The 17,074-nt window shown below is 46.7% G+C and overlaps 1 protein-coding gene and 1 non-coding gene across 2 annotated transcripts; one reads left to right on the forward strand and one right to left on the reverse strand.

Moving 5' to 3' along the window:
• The first annotated feature begins 8,608 nt into the window (after nucleotides 1–8,608).
• TRNAE-CUC (transfer RNA glutamic acid (anticodon CUC)) lies at nucleotides 8,609–8,681 on the forward strand. The gene has a single exon. It is a non-coding gene; the product is annotated as a tRNA-Glu (tRNA).
• Nucleotides 8,682–10,464: 1,783 nt separating this feature from the next.
• LOC136466737 (very-long-chain aldehyde decarbonylase GL1-2-like) lies at nucleotides 10,465–16,703 on the reverse strand. The gene is made up of 9 exons (XM_066465243.1): nucleotides 16,505–16,703; nucleotides 16,131–16,360; nucleotides 15,294–15,532; nucleotides 14,626–14,845; nucleotides 13,694–14,084; nucleotides 13,465–13,572; nucleotides 11,349–11,555; nucleotides 11,133–11,243; nucleotides 10,465–11,048 (listed from the first exon to the last, which is right to left on the reverse strand). The coding sequence occupies exons 1-9, from the start codon at nucleotides 16,553–16,555 to the stop codon at nucleotides 10,719–10,721; spliced, it is 1,887 nt and encodes a 628-aa protein (XP_066321340.1). The 5' UTR covers nucleotides 16,556–16,703; the 3' UTR covers nucleotides 10,465–10,718.
• Between the last annotated feature and the right edge of the window lie 371 nt (nucleotides 16,704–17,074).

Raw genomic sequence — 17,074 nt, forward strand, 5'->3', positions numbered from 1 at the left:
TTTATGTACCTTCTTTGCAAAGAAACTTGATTAGTGTATCAAAGTTGGACCATGATGGTTATGATTGCCATTTTGGAAATGGCAAATGTCAGATATTGTTTAATAATAAATGTGTTGGTCTTGTCTTCCGACAAGACGAGCTTTATTTGTTATCACTTCGTGAAAATGTGAATTCCGTATGTGATGTGAATGAGAATGTATCCTCATCGAACAATGCAAACAGAAAACGAAAGAGAGCTCACGATGCGTTGTCGAAATTATGGCACTGTTGTTTAGGCCATATTTCGATGGAGAGAATAGAAAGACTAGTTAAGAATGATATTCTTCCACCATTAGAGCTCTCAGATTTAGAACAATGTAGAGATTGCATAAAAGGAAAGTATGTAAAGAAAATTAAGAAAGATGCCAAACGAAGCGTAGGAATTCTATAGATTATTCACACAGACATATGTGGTCCTTTTCCTGTGAAAAGTGTGGATGGTTATGATTCATTCATAACATTCACAGACGATTACTCTCGCTTTGGCTATATTTATCCAATTAAAGAAAGAACAGAAGCGTTGGATAAATTCAAAATATTTAAAGCAGAAGTTGAAAATCAGCATGATTTAAAGATTAAGATAGTCAGGTCTAACCGTGGGGGAGAGTACTACGGTCGGCATACCCCATATGGACAAGTTTCTGGACCTTTTGCAAGGTTCTTACAGGAGAATGGTATAGTCGCCTAGTATTCAACACTGGGCGAACCTCAGCAGAATGGAGTAGCTGAAAGGCGTAACCGTACCCAGATGGATATGGTGCGTAGCATGATAAGTTACTCCACTTTACCGATGAGTCTGTGGATGGAGGCGTTAAAAACCTCCATTCATATTCTCAATAGAGTACTAAGTAAGTCAGTGCCCAAAACACCGTATGAGTTGTAGACAGAAAGAGTACCCTCACTTAACCACTTGCATGTGTGGGGGAGCCCTGCTGAGGCTAAAGTTTTTAACCCAAACATTGGGAAGCTAGATCCCAAAATAGTGAGTTGCCATTTCATTGGCTACCCAGAAAAGTCAAAAGGTTTTCGTTTCTACTGTCCTAACAGACATACAAAGTTTGTGGAAACGAGACACGCTGTCTTCCTAGAGGATGAAATGATTAGGGAGAGCATGGTAGCTCGAGAAATTAACCTTAAAGAGAAACGGGTGTATGCACCCACTCCGATCATTCATGAGCCATTTTCTCACTACCTGCTGTTACTGCACCGACAGTACAAGACACTGTGGTACCAGCACCTGTTGTTATCCCACCTGTGGCAACAATGAATGATGATGAGGAACCTATTCCTCAGGATCCTATAGAAACTATTGCCACACATAAGGGGGAGCAACAACAGCCTTAAACAGAAAATGTGCCAAATGAGGAGGCCCCTAGAAGGTCTCAAAGAGTTAGAAAATCAGTTATTCCTGCTGATTATGAAGTGTACAACACTGAAGAATTTCAAATGGAGGATGATCCCACCTTATTTGAAGAAGCCATGAAAAGTGATCATTCATCAAAGTGGCTTGAGGCCATGGAAGATGAGATGAGATCAATGAATGCAAATAAAGTTTGAGATTTGGAGATAATTTCTAAAGGAGCCAAAACAGTAGGCTGTAAATGGGTCTACAAAACAAAACTTGACTCTCAAGGGAATATAGAGAGATATAAAGCCTGACTTATGGCAAAAGGCTTTACACAAAGAGAAGGGATTGATTACAATGAGACTTTTTTTCCAGTCTTATGTAAGGATTCCTTCATAATTATAATGGCATTAGTGGCACATTATGATTTAGAATTACATCAGATGGATGTAAAGACGGCATTTCTCAACGGAGACTTAGAAGAAAATGTTTACATGGCACAACCGAAAGGTTTTGTCATGAAAGGAAAAGAACGTTTGGGAAGCCGCCTAAAGAAATCCATTTATGGATTAAAACAAGCTTCAAGACAGTGGTACTTGAAGTTTGATCAGATAATAAAGAATTTTGGATTTAAAGATAATGTTGAGGACAATTGTGTCTACGCAAAGTTTAAGAATGGGAAGTTTATCTTTCGTGTCCTGTATGTGGATGATATCTTACTTGCTAGTAGTGATGTCAGTCTACTACTGGAAACAAAGAAGTTTTTGTCCTCAAAATTTGATATGAAAGATCTTGGTGAAACTTCGTTCGTTCTAGGGATCGAGATTTACCGAGATAGAAGTAAAGGGGTATTAGGACTGTCACAAAAGGCATACATAGAAAAAGTCTTAAAGAAATTCAGTATGCACAAATGTAGTCTCTCACCTGCTCCTATAGTTAAGGGCGACAGATATGGGGATTTTCAATGCCCTAGGAACCAATATGAGATCGATCAAAGGAAAGTGGTTCCATATGCTTCAGCTGTTGGAAGCTTGCAATATGCTCAAGTGTGTACGCGTCCTGACTTGGCATTTGTTACTGGGTTACTTGGCAGATTCCAGAGCAATCCTGGAATAGAACACTGAAAATTAGTAAAGAAAGTCTTACGTTATTTGCAAGGAACGAAAGGCCTCATGATGACGTATAGAAGATCTGATTCACTCCATATAGTGGGATATTCAGATTTTGATTATGCGGGAGATAATAGAAAATCCACGTCTGAATATGTGTTCACTCTCGCAGGGGGAGCTATTTCATGGAAAAGCTCAAAGTAAACCGTCACTATATCGTCCACAATATATGCCGAGTTTGTAGCGTGTTATGAGGCAACGGGGTAGGTGAACTGGCTAAAGAAGTTCATATCCGATTTGAAGGTGGTTGACGACATCAATAGACCACTGAAGTTATACTGCGATAATAATCTAGCAGTATAGTATGCTCACAACAATAGGTCAAGTGGTGCTGCCAAACACATTGACATAAAGTATTATGTTGTGAAGGATAAAGTCCAGGATCAAATGATAAGTCTTGAGCATATAAGTACCGAAAAGATGCTCGTGGATCCGCTTACAAAAGACTTACCACCCAACATGTTCAGCGAACATGTAGCCAGCATAGGTTTAAGGGAAAGCCTATGATTCCTGGACTATAAACGGCCCAAAAGTTAAAGTAACTATTTCAAATCAGAGACGTGCATTGTAGCTATTAAATCTATCGGCGATTGACCGTGACGATGAAACATGCTCTATGCATCATCTGTGAAGAAATGAGTAAGGATAAAAGGATTGAAGTTTAAAGTTTAAAGATAAAAGTAATAATGAGATAAGGGGGAGAATGTAAGATTGATCTCTCAGCCAATAAGCCCAATGGTCTATTGGGCCTTGGTCACGCGCCCTGATCGGGGGCGCCCAACCCTACATGGTTGGTGGGCCCCCGTCGCACTGTGCTATATAAAGAGGTGGGGGTCAGTGGCTCGAGGTACGAGGTTCACCGTGAGCCGCAAACCCCACCGACAAACCCTAGACCGATCTAAGAGGGCGCGCAGCCAGCGACGGGAAGCTCCACTGACTTCACCGTCGTCACTGCTACGCCGTCCGTCTGCACTGCATCGACGTCCGTGCCACCTCTACTCCACACGTCGCTGCCCGTGTGCTGCCTCCATCACCGAAGCTGAGATGGCCGGCTCTGCGACTCCCTCCGAGGACTCAGGTTCGACACCAACACCTCTCTCTTTATCTCTCCGATTTTTCTCCTCTGTTCATCTCGTATTCAAAGGAACAAACCCTAGATCTAACTGATTTTAACAACGAATACACGATCGATCGACATGGCACGGGAGAAATACATATACACACACTGCGTGGCATTGAGTTGCCAAAAGCATTGCATGGGGCCCTTAGTAGCTTCTTTCTCCAATCCTGTGCAAATTGAACGCAACAGTGCTCTGCCTCAGTACAGTTTAATTAATTTGGTCACCAAATGGTCACAGGGATGGATCGATGAAAGCGAGTGAGATCTCGAATCCTGGCGCGTGATGGATGATACGGTCGTCGGCTAGAAAGAAATGTGAGCCCTGCCGAGAACCATATGATGCGCAACCGTAGGTTACTATACCCTGTAGCTGTAGGCCTGTACACTGTACTGTACCAAAGGCGCGAGAAAGATGCAAAGCAGCAGCACGCCTGGAGGCTGGAGTGTTCTCTCCGCATTTTACATCCGCCGTGACCGTTTCATCCTGTCTCTTAAAACACTTAAATAGATTTCTCCCAACCCAAAAGTCTTTTAAGCTGGCCTCCAAAGAAGGCTGGGTCAAATTGCCCTTTTCAAAGAAATAAGTATTTTAAGCTGTAGATCTAGGAGAGTGTTCCGCCACTCGTCTGTCCAAAGCACGAATAAGAATTTAGTCCCTTTTTAGAAACGGATGAGTCAAAAGAACCGTCTCGAAAAATTACATCTTAAAGGCGAGTGTCTTAATAAAACCATTTTTAAAATTAGATGTATCTGTTAGTTAGATACAGTGCTTTCTATTTTAGTTAGATATGGTTTATTATGTCAACTGTTTCTATAATAAATCTGTGCCAACCATAAAAAAGATTTATGTACTAGTGTGAAACCCATATATATGCATTTTAAGTTGTCGCATTTTGAAACAAACTAGTGATATATTTAAGTTCCTAGTATAGTATCATAAAAGGACCAAATTGGGCGACGCATGCACACGTAGCCTTACGTGTTTCGTCCACTTTAATTTGTTATATGAAAATGAATAAATCATTTTGGTTTAGAATCTAATACTCTTGTCATGTTCGCTTGGCTGATAAGCCATGACCGAAAGTACTGTTAGCTGATTTATTGTGAGAAAAAACTATTGTTCGTTAGCTGAAAAAGTACGGCTTATAAGCCAAGCGAATAGGGCGAGATCTGTTGTTATTTCCCCCTTAATCAAGATCGAAGACAAGTTGCTGTTCAGACTTTTCTGAGATGGAAACGGACATTCAGTTTTATCACGTGCTCCAGCCAAACCGACTCTACTGAATGCTACGGAGTACTGTACTTGCTACTGCGCCATACCATGTTCAGTACTAGCAAATGCACGTGGGTTGGTACGGGAGCATCAAAATTTTGAACGCAATTCAATACAATAAGAATGAGAAAAAATAATGGATTAGGAGCCTCAAAATTTTCAAAGCAAACAAAAGTGTAAATAACAGTGCCACATTCTAAGCCACATTGATAACAGTGCCAACGAGTGTGTATGGCCGATAAGTTTTGCACAACTATCTCTTTTACAAAATTTCCAAACCAATTAGAGGAGCATGGACTTTTTTAGATCATTGACACTAAAATCTATCTAATCCTAACATGTTTTGAGCCACAAAGAGACATGCGCACCAATTCGATCCGTAAAACTGTAAAATCAAAAAAAATGGTGAACAGTACATTTGATCGGTATGTGATCCATGAGTAAAAAGAAAGAAAACAAATCCAACTTTGCGATAACAAAGAAGGTGGTTCCTACTTTGCAGGGACTTAAGTTCACCTTCTCTGTATGGCCAGTGTGCTTTGCACTTTGGAGTTTGGAGATGTGTGCATGAATATATATTTCTCTAAAAACATGGGTTACTTGATAAGCATAAAAAGTACATATGAATTTAGCAAGCTCTTGTAAGAACACATTCTTTTAAAAGTCAAGATTACAATTTAAATCTATGTTTTTAAGTCTTCTAGCTCCAGTGACGACGAAAAATGGTGAAGACACTCTCATCATAGCCACAGAAGAGAACGTTGTCGTGTTGCTTCCAGCAACTTGGTGAAGACACCAGCCTTATTGCATAAGATCTTGAGGAACCAGCTCAATCTGAAACTGCGAAGATGTATGGCACAGTGAGTCTGTGAGGATCAACAAACACTAAAAATTCTGCTGCAAAGTAGAGATGGACCAGCAGTTAATAGTCTCAGGTGTTCTGCTCTCATTCATTCTAAGAAACTTCAGAGCTTAACCTTTCAGGACATGATTGGTTGATAGCTTAAGTCTAAGGCCATGTTTAGATGCCCACTGAATAGGCGCCGCCGAATTTCGTCGATACACTGTAGCTACTGTATCGTTTTGTTTTTATTTGGTAATAATTGTCCAATCGTTGACTAATTAGGCTCAAAACGTTCGTCTCGCAAAGTACAACCAAACTGTGCAATTAGTTTTTGATTTCGTCAATATTTAGTACTACATGCATGTACCGCAAGTTTGATGTGACGGGGAATCTTCTTTTTGCATAGTGCCAAATTCTGGAATTTGAGGGAACTAAACATACCCTAAGAATATTCTACTACATCAAAGTCAATGAGGAAATTAAGTATTGCTTAAAGTAGAGGTGGTACATTAGTATTCAGGTACTGAAAGAGTAACCATAATTTTCAAAACATTATCTGAATTTTTGGTTCCGGTGATTTCATAACAGTTGCTGCAGCTTTCTTCTGGTGGCAGTATTCACGAAGTTTTTGTAGTAGCGTTTTTTTTTTTTTTTTTTTGCCCTGTTTGCTTCGCTGAAAAAATAAGCCAGATTATAAAAGAAGTGAACAGTGCATACAGCTCCGTTGCCTCTTTCGTTCTTTAAAATCATCCTTACATTCTTTAGAATCAGCTTGCTCACCAGAACACACTTTAGTGATGTTGGTAAAGGGAGGCCGCTTAGGTTGTTTTGGAGGCCCCATCTGACCATAAAATTTCACATAAATCGCATTTCTGTACTGGGCAAGCAAAAAAGTTGTTCACATATATCAAAATCATATATTAGCAAACTTGTTTTCAGCTCTTTAGCAAATCAAGCCAACACACCGAAGAAAAAGCAAGCAGAACAGGGCAAGCAAGCAGGACAGGGCAGTAAGACCAAGATGTTACCCTTCAACTGATTACAGCTAAGGTCCCTGAAAAACAAATAAGACAAAGATGACTACAAAAGAAAACTTTTCCAAACGACCAAACTACAACCTAAGCCATTCTTAACTTACATCAGACCAATGATTCTAGTCAGACCATAGAAGTCCACTTATGGTGGCATAAGACAAGCGAGTTACATAAAAGCAGGAATTACTGAACACTGACAGCCAAATCCTATATCAACTATTCCATAAAAAACAATGATTCTAGTCAGACTATTGCATAAAAACAGTTTTTCAGCTCTTTACCAAATCAAGGCAACGCACCGAAGAAAGGAGGGGAGCGCAAGCAAGCAGGACAAGGCAGTAAGACTGAGATGTCACCCTTCAACTGATTCCAGCTATCCTTGAAAAACAATAAGGCAAAGAGTAGTACATGAGAAATCTTGCCCAAATTATTACATAGAATACTGAATTACTGAACACTGACGGCCAAATACCAGGTGTAATTAATGTTTCAAAATTACCAAAGTATCAAAATTACTCATGCAAGCAGTAATTATTCATGGTGTTTGAAGTGTAGCCGGCAAGACAGACCTCACTATTTGGAAGACCAAATGTTATTCCACAAAGGACAGCTCTAACAACTGATTCAGTACTCCAGAAAGAGTACTTAAACCAAAGAAAATATCAAATCTTTTAGTAGCTCAATAAGGATCACATGCCCTTTATATTAAACACAAATCTGATCAAATTATATTTCTCTGTATAAAATGCACCGAAATGGCACACTAAATTTAGGAGTATCGAGAACCGAGCTAGGCTCGGGTGGCTAGCAGAGCTAGGTGTGCTCGCTGCCGGTGTGAGTTCGATTCCCTGAATCGACTCATGTCTCTCACCGGGATTTATTCCCAAAAATAATCTACAGCCTCTATCGCATGGAGCCACAAAGGGATTGCGACGCGCCCGTCGCCTACGGAGCCATAGATGGTTCTACAACTTGCACAAGAGACACGTCACTTTCAATGCATTGGTAACAAAGGAATTTGGATTGCCCATTTGACCAGTTGATAAAAAAAAACAACGTAAAGCAGGAATTACTTAACACTGATAGCCAAATCCTATATCAACTATTGCATAAAAAACAGAAATACAGCAAAAACAGAAAAGGCAAAGAGGTCAACTATCACAATGTACTGAGCTCTGAGCAATGGGCAACATTTGCTGGTTTTTCATGTTGGTAGGGTCAATGTGGGGTACCTCAAGATTCAAGTAGTAGTACTAGTCAACATGCTACGTTCAAGTTATATACGATCACACAAACCCACTGCCACTTCTCAGTCCACCAGAACCCTTGCTTGCCATGCTACCAAACACGCCACCCTTGTCCACCATTGCAACTGCAGCCATGCACGCTTGCTCCTCCTCTTTTTTCTCTGCAAGACTAGCTTTGCCCCAGTGCGTACGGGTGTAGAGATGCAGGTGCCCCGCCGCCCCCCCCCCCCCCCCCCCCCCCCCCCCCCCGAACCCAGCGGCGCCACCGTCTTCCCCGCTCCGCGCCGCCACCTCATTATCGCGCCGCCGTGGGTAGGAGAGAGAAAGGGAGGAAATGGAGCTAGGGTTTGGGGCTGCAGTCGTGACGCGGTTCGGGGAGCGATCCCTGCTGTCGGAACGCCCATTGACGGTGCAGAGCTGTCGGCAGCGGCTCGGGCCGAGCAGGCTGGTGCGGGCACGACGCTTTCTCGGCGCAGACCAAGGTTGTCGAGTGCCATTTACTGTTTTATAAATTTTAGAAACCGTTGTGGTCAGCTTCCGTTGTAGTCTAGCTGGTTAGGATACTCGGCTCTCACCCGAGAGACCCGGGTTCGAGTCCCGGCAACGGAATTTTTGTCACTTTTTTTTGCGTTTGCGCACTTGTTCTGGCGAGAAAATGGGAAACGTGCAGCTTGGCTTGGGCCAGAAAAGGCATCATCGGGTCGGGTGTGCCCAGTTGTGTATAGCAGCAGAGCAGCAGTAGAGGATGGGCCGGCGTATGGGTGGGAAGGTGTTCTTTCAAAATCTAATGGCTTATTCGGTGATTATAAATAGTTTTTTTTTATAAATTTGATCAGATCTAAAATGGCATATTATTAGGATAGATGCAGTATATTTTCATTCATACAAAACAAAGCTCTTGACAAATTTTACATGAATATAATCATCGTCGCCCAAGCATTATGGAACAAGACAAAAAAAAAATCAGATTTGCTAAACAACATCCGGTTGTTTTGGCGTCTGTGAACGACCCGATTTCCTGGCGGGGCGATGAAGGACCGACGGGCGGTACACGCCGCATGCGCGCTCGGCTTCCTCATCCGACCGGTTCCCACCGCAATCACCGCTGTGGCTTCGCCGCAGGCAGCCCAACAGCAAGCTAGCATGCATGCACACATGCAAGCACACGGCGGCACAGATGCGGCCGAGTGCGGCGGCACAGCAGCGCGCGCTCCACGTCGCCTCCAGCGCAGGCTGCCACCGTCAGATATTGTTTTTTTTAATTTGTGAAGAATTTGACATATTTGATGTGTCTTTATATGATATTTACAATCCATAAAAATAATTTATAAATTTGACATATGTTTATCTGAGATCTGCAATGATCCTCAAATTACATCACCGTATCCAATAATTTACACTGAAGAAATCATTATAAATATAGTAATAAGGCGGTGTAAATATAGCTATAATGGGCAAAATCTGGTTGTTGGGCGGGGCTAAAACGCCCAATTGTTGGGTAGATAGATTCAAAAAATCTACTCGTTATTGGGCAACTAATGTGTCTTTGTTCAAACTTTTTTTTAGGGTCAATGGAGGAGAGAGAGCCCAAACCTTAAGGTTCTATTTTGATGTAGATATTCATAGGGAAGAATTGCATTGTGCTACCAAATCTGAGTGGAAAAAAATGGTTGTAGTGCAATTTTACTATTTGGGTGTGTATATATCTAAGGCAGTCCCCAATTCAGTACATGGAAACAGAACCCACGTTACACTTTTGAAATTGACCAAGTCAACCTGTTATGGTGCGGTACCATGGCCAGGGATGATGTAAGCTTATTAATTGCTCCCTTCGTCCATAAGTCTCCATCGTATTAGCCTTCGGCGCAATGACTAAGGAGCAGTAAACAACGCCGATTTACATTTAAGGCAAGGAGCAGCCAAGGAGTCAAAGCCAAGGAGCAATAAATGCAGACAAGGAGTAGCCAATGAACACCAAATGCGCAACACGTACGACGAGCCAAACCCGTGGTCCGAGACTAATACGAAGGAGACTTTTGGCAAAAGATTTTTTTTTTTTTTTGCTTAGATGAAGGAGATAAATAGCCTGAGGGAGTAGATAGCGTGTGCACTCATGTAGTCATGTGAAGATGTGATGCATGAACGGCCAGTGAATTGGGCCCGGCGCACGCACAAGTCGTGTGGCTTTCGATCGAAGTTTCGATGTTGAAAGGCGGCATTGCAACCAGCCAGTCACACACTCACACTCACACAGCGCGCCGCCGCGCCCAAACAAAGTCAGCGATCGATCACCTGACAATTGCGTTGGCCATCCGATTTCTTATTCTGAATGAGGATTTACATCAGTGTTTATTTTGTCACGAAAAAGAGGCCATCGTCGTCAAGATATAACTAATTAACCCATTTGCCACGGTGACTTTTATAAATAATTAATAACCCGTCGATCCTGCCGTCAGATCGTCGATGCACGCGCGCGTGTACTACTTTTTGTGGCGTCGTCGTCCTATTGGACAGTAGTACAAGAATAGCCACGGTAGCCCGTGGGCTGTCTGTTGGGCCAGCTAGCTGTTGCATGCACACAGACACAGCCAGCCGCGCGCGCCTGGACCAAAATGATGAGCGAGGCTGGACGAGACGACCAGTCGATCACACCGGCGCCAGCCCATGCTTGAGCGCCGCGTTCCAGACGACGTCGATCCGGTCGACGTCGATGGCGCCCACCTCGTGGTGGTCCCATCCTTCGAGGAAGTGCACGACGCCGCCGGCGTGGCACGCGTGCACCACCCCGCGCTCCATCGTGTACTCGCAGGAGCCGAGGCCCTGCACGTCCTTGGGCAGCCTCATGGCGGCCAGCTTGCCGTAGGTGCAGTCCCGCCGGAAGCCGATGATGGGCGGCACCACGAACTGGTGGAAGTGCGTCCCCGACGGCGCCCACCGCTGCTCACGCGGCGACAGCCACTTGCCCACGATCCACGTCTGCAGAGGCGTTACCGTATATTATCTGTTCATCATTAACGTGCAGGGCGCGCAAAGGTTCATCATGGAAACACTGTACTGTACCATGCAGTTCTGTGCGGCCTGGTACTTGGTCACCTGCACGAGGTACTGCTGGAACTCCGCCGGCGCCTCCCTCTGGATCTTCACGAACCTCTCCGACGACATCGTCAACATCTGAGATATTGACGTACGCAACAGGTTTAGCGTCTGTCCATACCATGGCGAGTCTGAGATCACTCGTATCGATCGATGCCGAGTACAGTGGCGCATGTGTATTACCAGGACTCTGATCTTCTTCCTGCAGAGGTAGAGCGCGATGGCCCTGCCGAGCTTGGAGGTGGCGCCGGTCATGAACACTTCCTTCACGTTGCTGGGGATCTCGTTCAGGATCACGGCCGCCGTCAGCGTGTTGCCGTGCACCACCCTCACCCGCAGGTCCGGGTGCTTGTTCACGAACAGGGTGCCGCCTCCGTTCAGCGCCTCGTTCTGATATGTGATATAGATGGATACAGAGACAGACAGACACGGTACAAAATGAGATGCTTCAAGATGAAAAACTGTTCCAAGCTGCGCTCCAAGATTCAAACATGGATATTAACTCGCGGTAGATTATTTTGTATTACTACTCCGCACTGTGTATACGTGGCCCATGCGTTTCTAGCTAGGCGAGCCATGAGGGGTTTTACACATGCAAAATTAACCCGCGGTAAAATCAGGGTCTGTTTGAAACACGAGAATTTCACAGGAAATGCGAAGTAATCAGTTCATTTTCACAGAAAAACACAGGATTGGGAAAAAATCCCCGTGTTCCAAACATGCCTTAGACTGTCTCCAATAACGTTACCCAGACTCAAAATGAGGCATACACAGTGTTTTGGGTAGCAAGAAACACGGTCCAACAGCACACCCAGACAGAGTACCCATTTTGCATTCCACCCGAAACGAAACGCAAATAAGCGTCTCCTAGGGAGACGACGCAAATGTCTGACGCCCGTAGTGGTTGGACCTTGGCGAGGCGCGGCCGGCTCGGCGAGGCGAGCCCGCGGCGGGGAGCCACCGGCGCTTCCAGATGGGTCCACGGCGGGGCGCGGCCGGCGGGGCAAGGCGGGTCCGCAACCGGCGCGGTCTTCGCGGCCAAGCGGGACCGCGGCGGGGAGCCGCCGGCGCGGAGAGGAGCGGCCACGCGGCCTAGATCCGGCTCCCAGCGGTTCGAGGAGGGAATCCAGGAACTCGGCGCGCTCCCGCATGACGTCGACGGTGACCGGGAGCTCGAGGCGTCAACGTCGGCGCAGCGGGTGGCGTGCTCGCGCTCCATGTTGAGGAGGCTGGGGCGCACGTAGAGGGAGGAGGATGGGTGGCGCGACGGCGCCGGCCGGGGGGAGTGGCGGTCGGCTTGGGGCGGCGCGGATCTGGAGCTGCCGCCTTGGGGAGAGAAGAGAGGGAGAGATCGAGCAGAGAGAGAGGAGAGGGAGCAAGGGAGGACTTGCATAGGCCGTTGGAGAAGACATTTTTTTTTGCGTCCGTGACTCATTTACTATCCATGACCTAAATTATGGAATAGATCTCAAGTTTGGGTTTGTAGTGTCGGAGAAAAAATGCGGCACGCGCAATACTGACACCCCGATTGGATTCCCATGCCATGAACGAGAACGACCCGTCACGGACTCGAGGCACGAGTACAGTACAGCATGACCCACGGCCGTACCTGCTGCCACGCGCGCTTCCCGTGATCTGGGTGGCCGTTCCGCTGGCGTCCACGGCGGTGCGCGACAAGGACGGCGGGCCAGCGGCAGGTTCCGTCGCTTTCCCCCGCGCGCCAGTCGCCGCCTCGCCGAGGTCTCTCTCGGTCGACATCAATGGAGGCTGTTGCCCGCGCCCCTGGCCAGCCTCTCCTCCACACACACACGCTGACACGCCCCATAGGGCCACGCGTTTCGTCGCGTCCTCGCGTGGCGTGGCCATCTCGCCGTCGCCGGCCCTTCAATTCATTGCGCCCACATGCATGCATCCCCGTCGAGTAGTTGGAGGATGGATGCCAACACCACTCATCTCTCGCACTCGCAGCCAGTACTGTACAGGTACTGCTGCTTGTCCATACGGGCAACACGTGATGGGCAACAGAGTGAGGGCCGGGTCATCGCGCGCGTCGCATGATCAATCAAAGCGCGACGAAAAACGAAGCAGGCAGATGGGACACAGCTACGCTACCTCATACGTACTCCTATACTGTATGATTATGCATGGGTTGGGGTTGGCGTGCAACCTGTAATAAACGAGACCTGCTAGTATTTTTCTTTCACAATAAATCAGTTTTATCTGGCCTATCAGTCGCAACCCATCATCAGCTTTTTGGGAGCTGTTTAGCTCTTGTAAGAGAAAAAATACGTGAGCTGACCTTGTTGAGCGCGGCGAGGCTGAGCACCTTGACGCCCATCCTGTCGGCCCGCAGGATGGCCAGCTCGATCTGCTTGTTGATGCCCTTCTTCGCCGCCGGCAGGAAGTACTGCACATCACATCACATCGGCACCGTTCACTTCCGGTGACATCCGAATGAAGCAGCCAGCGGCGGACATACAAGCCAGCGCCATTAATGAGCAAAGCAAGCTCGATCACCGTAGTAGTACCTGGAAGCCGTAGCGGGGCACGGACCAGGTCTGGTGGAGCTGGCCGCGGAGGCAGTAGAAGCTGACGATGAAGGTCTTGGAACAGCACCACATGAGGAGCATGAAGAAGAAGGCCAGCGGCCAGAACGGGAGCAGGAATAAGTGGTTGGCGAACGGCCTGGCGCTCAGCGACCGCAGCGTGAACGGCACGTGCATCGACGACATGATGTCCACCACGTGCACCAGGAACACGAACCCCGGCGTGCCCAGCGCGCCGCCGCCCGGCTCGCCGTCGTACGCGGCCCGCTGCAGCGACCACGCGCTCTCGTCCAGCGTCCCGCCCAGCCAGTCCAGCGCCGGCATGAACAGGCAGAAGTTGCCGCGCCGCTTGCGGTGGTGGAGGCTCAGGTACCTACCGCAGGTGCAACCGATCGAATTAGAGTTGACGAAATAATTAATTACTGCTAACTTTTAGTTACCCCTATGTACAGTAATCACCATCAGGTTGGTGGTCAGAGCAAAATCCATGGCGACAGACAGCTTAGGAAAAGGATGATGACTGCCGCGAAATAAATGACTCTTGCAATGCAACTATGCAAGATTCCGGTTCCTTGTCAAGTTTAGGTGTCCCCCACAGCTTCATTAATTTCGGCCTGTTTTGGTCCTTCGTTCTCCTAGAATCCTATCCTACTAGCTGCTGTCGTGTCACAATGCGTATACTACTCTTAACACTGTTAACACATAACAGGACGTTAATTAATTTCTTTTGTCTGCCATGTCAACGTCTTTGGAGATAACAATATCTATAATATTTTTCTATAAAATTTGTTAAATATAAAACCTTAATTTAATCTATACTTAAGATTATACTCTATGTTTGGAAGGAGGTAGTCTCTCTCTCTATATAATAATGTTAAGCTTTTCTTTACGGTAGTGTAGTGTAGTGTACTCACGAAGGTGTGTAGAGGATGTATCTGAGCATCGGGAACGCTTCGAAGACCCTGGGCGACACGACCTCGACGTTGCTGTAGCCCATGGCGCGCAGGTAGTCGAACGCGAGGGCGTGCACGTAGACCAGGCCTATGGACCCGGCCCCCACCAGGAAGGCCCCTGCCAGCGGGGCCCCCATCACCAGAGTCAGCAGCAGCACCTCCAGCGGCGTCCCGAACCCGGCTGCAAGCAACAAATGCAATGAAAGTACGTACTCCCATTATTACTGTACCGATCAGTATCAAATCCAGGTGTAAAGTTTGGGGTGTCACATCAGCTGTTATATAGGGTGTGTTTAGACACTAATAAAAAAATAAATTATAGAATCTGTGAGGAAACCGCCAGACGAATTTATTAAGTCTAATTAATCAATTATTAACACATATGTTACAGTAGCACTTTGTTGTCAAATCACGAACTAATTAGGTTTAAAATATTCGTGTCGCAAATTAGCCGTAATCTATATAATTAATTATTTTTAGTCTATATTTAATACTTTATGCATGTATCAAACCTTTGACGTGACATGATATAAAGTTTGGGTGAAAACTAAACGAGGGCTAAATACTGTAACGACAGAAACAGTAATGAGATCTCAATATTAATGGCGCAATGATCGCCGTCGCCGCACCTGTCAACGGATGGGTGACTCCCGAGGAGTGGTGCGCGGCGTGGTAGCGGCCGAAAAGCGGGGCCCCGTGGAGGGCCCGGTGGGCCAGGTAGAAGACCGGCTCTGAGAAGCCCACATGCAGCAGCAGGGCGACGGCCCACCCACGGGCGTCCCACAGGCAGAGCTGCCGCAGGCCCGGGAGCAGTGGGCTGTTGACCACCGTGGCCCCAATCAGCGTTTGCAGCACCAGAAAGTTGTCCCTGCGGGGGCGGGGGCCACGGTCAGGAACAGTCACTGACACGTCACAAGACTCACAAGCCGCCTCCAGGCTCGAGTCCGGACAAATACATAGAGTTACAGAATTACAGTCACTGACACGTCACAAGACTCACTGTGCCAAGAATTACAGCAACCGATGATATGCAGACTACTACTGCGGCTTTTGTTATTGACGTGCAGACAGCTTTGATTATTATAGAGCAAGTACTCCTACAGTAAATTCTTTTTTTTTTACCTAAGTATGGTGAGATGAAAATGGAGAGAGAGAAAGTAGTACACTTATAGGAAAAAAAGGAAGGAAACAATATATTTTGGGGCCTTCAAACTCCTAGGATCGACGACTGCGAAAATCAAACTGAGTAGATGCTGCTAGAGTCGTAGAAGCTACTAGCTCAACTGCTATAGCCGTAGTCGTTGCATCAATACAAAGTGTGCCCCATCCACACATTTTGGATGACTCCAGACTCCAACAAAGCTTGTTTGGTGCCGCAAGACGGAAGGAAGATGCCCATGCAGCTGCAGCCAGAGACTGAAGAAGGTAACGGGTGCAGTCTAGTCTATACACATGCATACACTCACCAGTCCCACTCGGCGTCGATCTGGCGGAAGTCGACGCCGTCGGCGACGACGCGGCGGCGGCGGGTGAAGAAGAGCATGTTGCCGTAGGTGAACCAGAACTGGTAGGTGAGCCCCCGCACCACGAAGAGCAGCAGCAGGTGCAGCCACCAGGAGCCCAGCGCCAGCGGCAGGGCCCCCTGCTCCCGCCATTCTTGCACCACCTTCCACACCAGAGGCCCCAGCACCGCGTACTGCATAACATATATGTGCACAAACATGCATGTCAACAAAGAACTACTTGTAGAAATAAACAGGATCGGTTACAAAGATGCATGAACATGCATATATATATGCACAAAAGTGAAGGGAAGGAAGGGAGAGTCGAGCGTTGTTGCCTTGTAGTTGCCGAGGCTTGCCCATGGCCAGGAAGAGAGGGGAGCAGCCATGGATGCTGGTTCTGGCCTTTAGAGACGAAAGAGGCAACACGGTGCACTGTCTAAAGTACTGGAGGAGTCCAGCCGGGAGAGAGAGAAACAGACACGTACACCTATATGTGTAGTCGTGCTTGGCTGCTCTCTTCGTCTCTCCTCTGCGTGCTCCCGGCCGGACGCCACACACAGCCTAGTACTTATAAGCAGAGGAGGGGAGGGTGGTGGTGGTGGTGGTGGCAGTGGGCAAAACAAAGACAACCAGCGGGGCCAGCTCGCAGTCGCAGTTCATCACCACGCAAACGATCGTGGATTATTTTTGTAAAAGAGATATATCCAGCCTGTTCGGGAGGCCGTAAACGATCGTGGATTATTTACTGCTGGCTGGTTTGGTGTGAGAGAAGAACACTGTTCCCGGCTGGAAATTTACGATCGTTTACGAGCAAGCGAACCGGAATTTCTCTGCCATTATTCGACCAGCAGCAGCAGTCTTAACTTAACCATGGTTAGCTGTTGTAATAATATAAGGGTTTTATA

The sequence above is a fragment of the Miscanthus floridulus genome, chromosome 7, assembly GCF_019320115.1.
Source record: "Miscanthus floridulus cultivar M001 chromosome 7, ASM1932011v1, whole genome shotgun sequence".
NCBI lineage: Eukaryota > Viridiplantae > Streptophyta > Magnoliopsida > Poales > Poaceae > Miscanthus > Miscanthus floridulus.